Source organism: Gekko japonicus, unplaced genomic scaffold (assembly GCF_001447785.1).
Source record: "Gekko japonicus isolate JY-2015 unplaced genomic scaffold, Gekko_japonicus_V1.1 scaffold587, whole genome shotgun sequence".
Lineage (NCBI taxonomy): Eukaryota > Metazoa > Chordata > Lepidosauria > Squamata > Gekkonidae > Gekko > Gekko japonicus.
The window spans coordinates 177960-190365 of record NW_015175987.1 but is presented as its reverse complement, the minus strand read 5'-3'; the positions used below and the strand labels follow the sequence as shown (position 1 = coordinate 190365).

At 42.1% G+C, this 12406-nt stretch overlaps 1 protein-coding gene across 1 annotated transcript in view; it reads right to left on the bottom strand.

Moving 5' to 3' along the window:
- ADGB (androglobin) overlaps positions 1 to 12406 on the bottom strand; it is a 129892-nt gene that overhangs the window by 17160 nt on the left and 100326 nt on the right. Inside the window, exon 30 of the mRNA XM_015426312.1 lies at positions 1341 to 1528. Within this exon, the coding sequence (XP_015281798.1) occupies positions 1341 to 1528 (188 nt within the window). The remainder of the gene's footprint in view (positions 1 to 1340; positions 1529 to 12406) is intronic.

The following is a 12406-nucleotide window of genomic DNA, read 5'->3' as shown; positions in this document are numbered from 1 at the left end:
GAAAGGTGAGATACTACTGCAAGTCCTTCTGGATCCCCACTATGCAACTGGGCCTAAGCCAACACTGTGTAACTGGGCCTGACCTGGTGACTGTCCCTACTCAACTCAACCGGAGTTTTTCTAGGGAGTAGGATGCCAGGGAGAGGGAAGGAGGAAAAGCTGAAGTCAGGGGAGCAGATAAAGATAGGTTGGCTCGTGGGCTGATAGATGGGAAGGATAGAAGGAAGCAGGAAAAAGGGAGGTGCTTCGGGAGCTTTCAGAGAAGGCATAGAGGACATAGTGGGGAGGAGGAAATGAGATGCCCCCCCCCAGAAAGTCCTTGCAGGGCCCCTGCTTGTCACTGTTCCTAATCACTGCTGGCATACTAACAGCCAAGAAGAAAGGAAGAATCAGTTCTTTTTCTGTTTACAAGTGCTTTCCCCATCTAGTCTTCTTAAGGAGTTTGTTACTAGGCTGAGGTTATCAGATGAGCCTGGCACAGATGGTAACTAGTGGCTGAAAATTTGGCAGCTGGACTGTTGAAAAAAGGATGCAAGCTTACAAACTTCCAAACTGACAGGTATTACTTACATCCTCTTCCCACCTACACAGATGTTGAAAGTTACTAAAGACATCAGGTTAAGGCAGCTAAAGTTCTTTTTCTTGTTTTTCGCTGGTAATGTTGCCAATATATTATAAGAGACTTGGCAAAATGGGGGACCTGAGACCCCCAGGTAGCAACAAGAAACCAAAGGGAGACGTAAGGGGCTTTGTGGAAAAGTGTGTTTTTTCTGGCCTATCTTTATCAACATGGCTAAAAATACATAGATGGGGCACAAAAATAAGGGGGCCACCTGAGGTGTTATATTTCCAAGCAACAAGGGGTGAGGCAGATAGGGAAATGTCTACACTTCTTAAGGAAGTCAGACAAACAGAAAATTATGGTTGGATTTTCTACATTAAATATCTACTTGGACTACATTTTGGGGGAGAAAACAATAAAGAATGACTTGTGAAATCTATTGATTTTCATTACTGTGATGTTAGTGATGCAAAGTGTGGTATTAACATTTTATTCCTCTAGTCAATAAGCATTATATCATGTGAAGACATCCTACTGCAATAATATATTATGCTGTATTTCAGAACAGCAATCTATCTAGGTAGAGAGGTGAACATAAGACAGCATTTTTTAAAAATTGAATTGATAAGAAAATAAGAGTGACCTGGAATGGGGAGGGAGGGAATCAAATTTTGATCAAGTTCATAAATCAGAAAAAGAAGACATGGCATACAGAACACTGAATGTTGCTATTGCATTGAAATGAACTTTGAAAACAATCTCATTCATTTATTCTTACTTGTGATTCTGGTCTAGAGGAGGCAGATGGAGGTTTTTCCTTGGCAGTTTTTTCTGCCTTGTCAGTTGCTTTGTCTTTTGTTTTTCGAGTTGTTTTTGAAGAACCTGCAGATTTTTGCCCTTCTATGTTGCTGTGAACATCTGGATTTAGGACGGATATACTCTCTTCGTGTTTCTCAACAGCATGTGCTGTACACATAAAATGTATTTAAAAGACAATGAAAATACAATTAAAAATTGGAAATACTCAGGACAAGTTATACTTACAATAAAACAGTAAAGTAATTCATTGAAAACACCTATCATTTCACAAATATATAATCACAAATAAGAACTATTTAAAAATATGTTACCAGGACTAATACAATTAAGACTGGCACTCTTATCCAAACATCTGTGCTAGTATATTGTGGAGAGAAAATGTGAGGCTGCACGTGTCTGTAAATGCGCTTTTACCCGTGCCACCCACACTCTCCTGGTTCGTGTGTCCCCTGAGTATTGCCTCCTTACCAAAGGCGAATGGTGCAAGTTTGGAAATCACTATAGGCTGGCAGAGACAATCAAGCAAGGGTCTCTTCTTCCAATAAAACTTATCTTTATTTAAGAGGCAAACATTCACAAGTTTACCTGACAAGGTGGCCAGCAAGATGCTATGCCAGCTTGCCAACACAGTATACTTCTATTTCCTAAATGCAGGTAGTGAATACACAGAAAATGAACATGCAAGCAAAGTATCCCACCCAAAGCATGCAGAAAACGAAAGGCCTTTCGGGCTGACTCAAAAAAGATCCCTGGAGAGTAAAATCCCCTTCTGATCCTTCAAGAGCCAGCGAAAGTCTGTTGGAGCTGACCAGTATTTATACCAAATGATCAAAGAGGTCCCTCAATAGTTAAATTACAGTTGTAAATTAACATTTTGGAGTTTTACTGGAGATTGCTTCCTTGCGTCTCACACAACAAAAGTTCACATTTTACAGGATCAATCATCATTGTTTTCTCCTGGTGTTCCCACATGGGAAATAAACTGTCCTTTGGTGTTATCTCTGAGATAAAAGTGGGGAGTGTGAAATCTCTGTATCTCAGGAAGTTAGTTTGTCTTTGGATTGAAGTCTGTCACTCCTCAAATGGCCTTCCTGGTCAGCTGCAGTTTATTGCCTAGGAAATTTTGGGTCTCACACTTATGGAAATTTACATTGATTCAGATCCTGGGAATGGAATGTGTGAACTTTTGCATGTGTGACCAAGAAAGAGATTTGCTTGGAACAAAGGGCTGGCAAAGAATTACGGTTTGGTTCATTGAAGCAGGCCAAGCATCCTTGCTGTTTTTGCTACCAAAGACAGAGACAGATATATGGATTTCATAAGCTATTAGGTTCAGTTTTAAACCCAAACCTATATTTCTAAAATTTCTTACCACATATATCTATTATGAAATCAGCATAACATTGTTATATTGGAGTATAAGACTGTTTTTTATACTGTGCTGCTAACGTAACTGTTGCTAATCATATGGCACCCAAAGTACTTCTGACCAAACTTCATGACACTGACAGTACATGTCCATGAAGCTGACAGAGAATCAGAGATGAATGAAAATTGGTCACATTCTAGCCCCAAAGTTATATCCATCTAATCCTGCCACCCACCCATTGAATTCAAAGGGTCTGATATGTGTGTTACTCTATATTTATTGTGCCAATGCCCTATGCCCTACTTTATTCTTTCAACAATATGTTCTGTGACCACCTTGTAGTTAGACTGGCAGATACTCTCCAACCAAAGGGCATAAGCCAGGCAAAGTCCCATTTATTTCCGTATGAGAGATTTAAGCACATCCCGTTGAAATCCATACCTTGATCACATCCACAGTATTTTGTGTATATTGGAACAGGTGTGTGCAATATGGCAACAAACAGAGGGAATACATAGTATAATTCAACTTGCAAGTCAATCTTAATTAAACAAGCTCTAAGTTTTCATTCTTGTCATTAAGTCACCAAAATCAGTAGTAAAACCTCTCCTTACAGTCGAGTTGAATCAGCTTAGTAGGGTTGTTACAGGCAGACGTTACCAAGAAAAACACAGTGAGATATTGTTTCAATTATCAGTATCAGCAGAATCTATAGTTAAATTATCCAAGAGGTCAGAAGCAATAAACTTACAGTGATTCAAAACCAAGAAAAAGAAACTGGAACTGAAGCAGTTACTGTCAGAATTCAGAATGAGACAAACGTAACCCCAGAGGAAATACGTATTTGAAATAAATATTGGCATTATAACTCAAAGCAGCAGTATGATTACACACGATTCTATATTTAATTGTGTATTATCATGGTATATTGCCACAATAAATCAAGTCAGCATAGGTAAGCAATGTAATGAATTATTAAGTTTTGAAGATTAATGTATGCATTATCATATTTCTCAGGGGTATCCAGTGCTATGCCTTGATGAAGATACATGAGCCATTAACATGTTGGGATGTTCATGCTTCTGCCGCTTTTTCTCAACAACTTCCATGCTGAAGCAAAGACAGTTCCACATAGTAGGAGAAGCTGCACCTTCTCATCTCGCATGGCTTCTCCACTGCATCTCCCCCTCTCCAATTTCCTTGAGATATCTGTTTGTAGTAACAAGATAAGGCTCCCAACTGGTAGACTGGTGACACCTTGCAGTAGGTTGGTGTTGACCTGAAGCCCAACAGTAGCCACTCTTAAGGTGTACACTCCAGCTGTTCTATATGTATTTTGGAGTGAACTAATACATTTGAAATCCCTTACTCCAGATTCTGACCCAGAGTTCTGCTTGTGCTCATAGGTGTGTACTTAAATGGATGACCTGAACTATGGCAACTTCTGGAAATGATAAACTGAAACGAGAGTGCCATCTCTTTTAGACTACAGGTTTCACATCAATCTGCAGGCGCAGTTTCTTAACCTATTGGTACTGCATACTGATCAAATGTTAATAAAGCAACTAGCACAATATAATTTCTTTTCTATTATTATTAATTGGATTTCTAAACCACCCTCCCCTGGAAGACTCAGGATGGTGTACATCATATTTAAGGTACAGTTCAATTAAAACATCAAAATAAGTTAATTAGTTTAAAACCAGACAATCAATCATAATTTCCAATAGAACCAATAAAACCATATATACTATATTCCAGGTCACATTTGTCGTGGTTGTTAATGATAATACGAACACTCATCGAGCTCAACATTCTGGTCTCAGCAGAATATCTGAATGAAAAACAAGATGCTTACCTGAAACTGTTGTTCTTTGAATGGTAATCTATGCACTTACACTGATGGGCTTTGCATCTGCACAGAGTTACAATTCAAAAATTTCTAGAGCTACTTTTAAGATATATAAAACCTCCTTCTTTCATATATGCAGTTCAGACTGTATATGCCTAAGGGGAGGAGCAGTGTTCCCTCTAAGATGAGTTAGTGTGAGCTAGCTCACAGTTTTTTAGCCTCCGGCTCACACATCTTTGTCTTAGCTCAGGAAGGATGGCTCCAGAGCAAACTAATTTATGCAGTAGCCAAATTACTCACAACTTTAATGCCAGTAGCTCACAATGTAGAATTTTGCTCACAGGACTCCACAGCTTAGAGGGAGCGTTGGGGAGGAGCTGCACCTTCCTCCTCAGTTCTTTCCAAAAATGTAACAGTACATCACAGCAAGTTAAAGGCACCCGTTGCGAGGAAGGCAGGTGAATCACATGAATGCACAGACTACCACTTAAATAACAACTTCTACAGATAAGCAACATGTTTTTACTTCTTCATAGTCTCCAGGCATCACACTGATGGATACAGACCATCTAACTGAACACCTAGAGGTAGGTACAAGTGTTTCAAAGAAACAGAATTGAGGACAGTTTGGCTGAAAGATGCAACTGCTCTGGCTCCCATGAAGACAGCCTAGCGTCTCATAAAGGTTTATAAAGTGTCTCATAAAGGCTAGTACCAGGTGGTTGCTCAGTAGAACCAAGGAAGAGGAATCTCTCTACTGAAGGTGGAGGATGTAGTCACCATCTGGTATAGTGAATTCTTTGGAAATGATCTACAGCCAGCTTATAACACAGTGACTGTACCTCTGCTGTGCCTTCTTAGGGCCCAAGTAACGTAAGAAGAGGCATTTTGTCGAAAGGCTACAGTTCTGTAAATACAGAAGGAAAGGACTCTTCTAATGTTCAAAAAGTGCAGCTCCTGTTCTGCATCTTAGGAATATGATGAAAAAGTTCGGAAAGATAAGAAGAGTCTCAGAGTGAATCACCTTCCCTTTCTCTCCCCACAACAGACACCTTGTGAGGTAGGTGGGGCTGAGAGAGCTCTGAGAGAACTGCTCTTGATAGAACAGCTCTGAGAGAACTGTGACTGATCCAAGGTCACCCAGCTGGCTGCATGTGGAAGAGTCAGGAATCAAACCCGGTTCTCCAGATTAGAGTCTAATAGCCACATGAACGCTAAAAGATGAGTACACTAATCCTAGAGACTAAAAGTTGAGTAGGTTACCTAGAATGGAAGTTATTGGGCAGGTAGATGGATTCCATCCATGCTGTGAAGATGATAAAACTTTTCTAGTTTCATTCATAGGATTCTCTGGTAGACAGCTTCTGTGTATTGAGTAGAATATTTCTCAAAACTTCAAAGAATGGCTGGTCAGCTGAATCCTCCAGATGCTAGGTACAAGGCATCTGGATGAAGGATCCTGTCACAGCGTTGAGAGAGAATACCCAGTTCCTTTGGCAGGCTGATATAATGGCCATGAGGTAGCTGCAAAACTCTCATTAACCACGGTTGGCATGGCTAGTACAGTGTGATCAGAATACAGACAGTGCCATTTCTATCTTCCCTATGACCTTGGTTACAGTGGGAACAGGAGGAATGGCACAGAGGAAGCACCAAGTCTGTAAAAAGGCATCCCTCAGGGACAAGTGACCTATACTTGCTCCAGAAGAGAATTTGAGACACTTAGATTTGTGTGCAGTCATGAAGAGGTCAGTTTTTAGAACAACACTGAAAAAAAGGTGAACAGGTATATTTGCCACTGATCTCTTGCTGCTGTGCTACTGTTGACTCAGAGCACCTGCCTGAGTGTATCTCTAGTGACATTGATGGTGATGGGAGTGATGTTGTACTTGATACATCTTTCCCACAGGCGGCAGACCAAGCTGTTCAGAGTGGTGGACACCTGTACTACTCTACCTTGCAGTCTGGGGAGAAAGGCTTGAAGAGATTTTTATACCATCAAAAACTCTATGTGATTTATGCATAGCTTCCTTTCCTGAGATAACCAATGCCAACTGAGTTACTCCATGTCTCCATTCTCAAAGGGTGTCTGTAGTCAGGGTCAGATGTGGAGTGAGAGGTATAAATGGGAAGGAAGACTTCTGATTAGAGGCTTGTGAAATAATGATCTATCAGGAAGTGGGGGTGTCCAGATACAGCCAAGCCAAAAATATACCCCAAATTAGCCATTTTGGCTCAGCTCAATCCCAGTAAAATGAAAACCCAGAATTCCGGGAGTAATTAAAGATTTGAGGGGGAGAGCTCCCCCTATGGACCTTTAAATTTTTAAAAGAAATAACAAGAGGAAGGCATGACTTACTGGATCCCCAGGGCTGCATCATGGCCTCTGGCTCTCCCATCTCTGGGCTGCTGCATTCAAGCCGACCTGGGCCCTGACAGCTAGAAAATGCCAACATGCAGGCTCCTGGCTGCAAATTTCAACTCATGGATTTGTGAGTCTCCTGAAGTCATGTTATCTACAAGATATCCTTTTTGCGAGCCAAAATTCCAGAACCTGAAAATTGTGCCCCAAAATAATTTCAAAAAACAACTTAACTGAAATTCTGGCATGACAACAGCATGCTTTGTAGAAAACCTAAACCTGAATTGGCCAGTCCACTGCTCGCTCCCAATTCTGGATGATTTATGAACTACTAGCACTGAGCTCAATGCTGTTTCATGCAGGTCCTCAATGCTTCATTAGGCCTACCTTCTACATCTTATTTAACAGGTTACTAATCCATAAAACAAGATATCCTCTTATCTCGTTACTTTGTTCAACACTTTTTAGAAGTCCAAGTATATAATATCTACTAGATTATTGCTTGTTAAACTCCCAAACTGGTAAAGCAGGACTTCCCTTTTCAGAAGTCATTTAGATCCTTCTTCAATAAGATGCATAGTAGCAATTCTACCTTTCATAAAGCCCCCCTCAAATTTACCCGTAACGGACATTAGGTTAACTGTCCTGTACCTTGCTGCATCTTCCTTGGATCAGCCCCTGCTTTTAAAATGGTGTTGCATTTCCCACAGTCCAATCCTTTTTTAAGAAGGCAATTTTAACTGGTGTAGTGTATTTTTGCTAGGATATAGCACAGTAAATCTGACAGGATGGGTTAGGCAGGACAGCTGGATTACTGACCAGCAATGGCTCAGGAGTAGCCAGAAGTAATGTCCCATCAAGATTCCAGGTCCTTAGTCCAGCATAACTAACAACAGTTAGAAGGTAGCACCACTAGACAAACCACCAAGACTGACAATTTGTCCCAAAGGCACTTAAGAGTCAACTGGGTTTTTTTTTATACTTAAGACTAAACCACTTCCACCAGCTACCACATTAGTACTGCAAAGTTGTTGTTGTTCAGTCGCACAGTCGAGTCCGACTCTTCACAACCCCATGGACCAGCTCCCGCCAGGCCCTCCTGTCTTCCGCTGACCTCTGAAGTTGGCTCAATTTCATGTTCGTTGCATCGATGACACTGTCTAACCATCTCATCCTTTGCCGTCCCCGTCTTCTTTGACCTTCAATCTTTCCCAGCATCAGGGTCTTCTCCAGTGAGTGCTCCCTTCTCATTTGGTGGCCAAAGTATTTGAGCTTCAGTTTTATTATCTGGACTTCCAGGGAACAGTCAGGGCTGATTTCTTTTAGGATTGACTGATTTGATCTTCTTGCAGTCCAAGGGTACTGCAAAGTAGTGGGACTTAAAGAAGTCTAGCACCTAGGATCATTCTGGGAACTCTTATCAGGTATTCTGACTCTGTGACACACACAGCTTGGGATCAGGAGGCCCTGGGTGGCATGACAGCTAGATCCTTGGCAGACTTCCTTGCTTTAGGTGTTCACACAACAATATCTTTACTCAGTACTATTTGGATAACAGTGCTTCTCATCCTCTGCATCCACATGTGTCCTCCACAGTTTTGAGGCCTAGCTTCTGGGAGTAATAGTGACGGAGTGATGCACCATATGAGGGGCAAGGGTGTTCAGTGCAGCCTCCCAGAACTGGTGTTCTGTTCTGTCGCTCTTCCCATCTACCAGATACTCTGGGTATGCCATATGCCAATGTATTCTGGAAGCACTTCATGCTCTTCCTTGCCCCGTACAAGTAATGGACCTGTTGTAGATTTTTGTGTCTTCTGATAATGAGGAAGGAATCAATGGAACCTCTGATGAATCTTGATAACAGAAGGTAAGCAGAGGTGGTATGCTATGAGGTTAACTGCCTACGTGATGGGGAAGTATTTGCAGCCAGTTTTTTAAAAGATGGGTTTTGTGGAAATGATGAGTGGACAGCCATACCAAATCTCCTTACTGAATGTTGTGGCCATCCAGTAGTCCTTTTAAGTTGCCTTTTCTTGTGACTGAGCCCTGACCTGGATGGCCCAGGCTAGCCCAATCTCATAAGATCTCAGAAGCTAAGCAGGGTCGGCTCTGGCTAGTATTCGGTATGGGAGACCTCCAAGAGAAATCACGGGCATGACACGGAGGCAAGCAATAGCAAACCACCTCTGAATGTCTGTTGCCTTGGAAACCCCACAGGGTCGCCAAAAGTCAGCTGTGACTTGACACCACTTTTCATCTTTCCACCACTTTATGACTGAGATCCCTGAGTGGCATGCAGTTCTTCAAGAAAACTGCAAGAGAGGTGTTCAGCTGTAGGTACCCTGGAAGAATGCTACTTCTAAAAAACAGCAGGGTGAACATCATATTCGCCAAAGCAATCAGACAGTTTAGAAGAGCAACATATGACACTGTTGTAGGCCCAATTATTCATTGATAAATAAATGGGGATACAGTTCGAGCATTTGGTTAGTCCTTTCTGGTTGGCCATTAATTTGTACACAGTGGATACAACACAATACTTGCATGTCAGCCAACTGGAAGAATTCCGTCAGAATGTGGGAAAATATTGGGGTCCCAGTCATAAATGAAAGTATGACAGTCTGTGTAAGTGGAAGTTGTGCTGGTGGAACAATGGGGCTGCTTCCTGGGCCATCAGGGATCCTTGGCTGAGAAAGAAGAGAACCATTTTAGTAAATGTGTCAATGACTGCAAGGATAATTATTGAGGCCTTGGAAAGGCAGCAGGTCTTCATGAAGCTATAATGAGTACCTGTGAGGGCTTGGCTGGATTGGACAGAGAAAGTAGTTGTCTCTTGAGTTTCCAGTGATTTTTAGATCACTTACTAATGACACAAGGAAAGTAATACTGTTCCATATCAGAGCATTTTAGGGCTACCAGAAGATGACCAGATTGAGGGTCCAAAGTGCCCTGCATAGGGGTAGTAGTCAGTGGACAGCTGCCATTGCACAGGGACAGCTGGGATATGAAAATGGATATCTGATACAACAGTCCGTGAGAGTCGGTAAACTCACTCCTGGGAGGAGGGTCACCTCATTTTCCTAGAGTTCTCAGAGTCTGGCCTGGATGCAGAAGTATGTATCCTGCCAGGTATGGATACACTGAATGGTAGCAGCAAGAAGTTCCAGTGACAGTCATAGAAGTTTCCTGTTGTACCTCCTGTGACGGCATCAACTCCAATGCTGAGTGTTTGTTTGTAGTTTCTTCCCATGTAGCATAATCGTGTTTACATGGTGGAGTCAGTTTTCTGGATAAATACGCATACAAATGTAACACTACTATGGAAACAGCCCATTGAGACACAATACTGTTCCTACTGCAGTGTTAGATATCTGACTGCACCACAAATTGGCATGAAGGGTCTGGGTCATGTAGAACTGTAGAAGTACCGCTTTTGCTTTTTGAATGTGTGTAGTGCCTGAACTGGGGTTCTACTGAAAGTTTGGGGATCATCAAGAAATTACTCAAGAGATTGGTCATGGTAGAGAGGTTTTCAGTGAAGAGGTAGTCACAGTTCACAAGCTCCCATAACAACTGTTGATCTTTCCATGGTTCAGAGATGAGAGTTTGCCACTCCATCGCAGCTTTTTACTTTCTGTGGGGTTCATCCGAAGGCCTTATGGAGGTATTGCATTACTCAAGACATCACTGGAGATGAGGTTAAAAGCACTCGTCTGTTATTTAACATGTAATGGAACAGTCCTGCTCTAACCTGCAGGCTGTTCCACCCTGCCCATAAAGTTTTTCCAGCACCTGGAGGGGCTTTTCTCTCTGCCTGTTCAACCACCATCACCACCTGACCTTTGTAGGAATTGCCCACTGGGGGGGGGGGGGGGGGGTTCAGGACTTCCAGCTTCCCTTCCAAGTTCTGAGGCCTTGCCTCTGTGTCTCTCACTACCCAGTGTCTGGTTATCATGGGGATAGCTTACTGCGTTGTGCACCACTAGGGGAGTAGCCACTTGCCAACTGACTGCCCTCCCCTTCCTCCTGGGGCTCCTTTTAAAATAGCATGCCCAATACAGTGGAGGTCTGTGTGGAACAGAGAACCACAACCAGGATCAAAAATTATAAAGTATTTGTTAAAAAGAAAATGTATGCAAGCATATTTTCAGCACAGCACCAGACTGAGCAAGGGACTAAAAAGAAAAGGGTAAACCATAATTTCTCTATCCCTCTCTCTATACATACATAGCAGGTGTTAAATCTAAGGCAGGCTCCTTAGCTTAGAAAGTTACAGATGTTTTACAGGGGTTCCACTCAAGCCCCTTTCAGTTGTGCAGGCCAGCACATGGCAATTGCTGCCTCCCCCAGTCCCCAGTTAAGAGTTCTGTATGCCTCAATGGAACCAGCACAAAAAAAGCACTTCTTCCTTGCTCCCTGGGGTTTTATCATCTCCCCTTCTCTCCCCACTGACCATATTAGGCTGAGACAAAGAAACTTTTCCTGAAGTCTCCAAGAATTTCTTCCTGAAGTCTTCCTAGTACTTAATACCTCCAAATCTCTGCTCCCTGCTTTTTTTTTGGGGGGGGGGGACTGGACCATCCCATTGTCTTTAGCTAGACCTCTTAGCATTTATAAAAGGGTGGCTACAGTGAGGCTGGAACACAATTGAATTGACTTCCCTCCTCCTGCCTCTTCTCTGCCCAGAGATTAAAACTTTTAAAATTCATAGTGAAAAATGCATTTTTTCCCACACAGCATAAAAGTGGTACTTCTGCGTTCACTGGAGCACTGCCTGGGGGTTATGTGGATGTTGCTGTACAGATGAATATATTATTTAAATAAACCATAACAAAACAACAACAAATCATTTAAATAAATCATAACAAATTGATCCAACAGGTCACAAGCCACATTGGTCATAGATGACCTGGAATATTTGCACTGTCATTCCATATGGATGAATTGTCTCAAACCAGTGCTCCCCAGTTCCTGCTTGCTCTCCCCAGAAGTTACTTTGAAAGTTGATTTGCAACCTCTCTGATATTAAGCACCAATAGATTGGTACCATTTTGGTTTGTACCGAAACGTTCCTCAATACACTAGAATCACCATCTCATTCATATGTCGACAACACTCAATATTGTTTGCTTAGCTCACTCTGCATATGGGGCAGTGAATAGCATAACAGTGACACGCCTCTACACTGCCAGTTTTTAAGGTGCCACTGGGCTTCTGTTTTCCTTTGCTACAAGAGACTAAGACTGAAACACCTCTAGCATGTCTATCTTCACAAATGGCTTTGAGTTTAAGGCATTTTAATTCAAAAGCCAAATCTTTTGTTTGCAATAAGGAGGCAGGAACCTATTTATTACATTTCCACTATTTCAAAAACACTGCAGTGCCCTGGATTCCTCTGCCCTATTGCTGAACTTGATGCTTCTAAAGTGTGCAAAGTTTTAT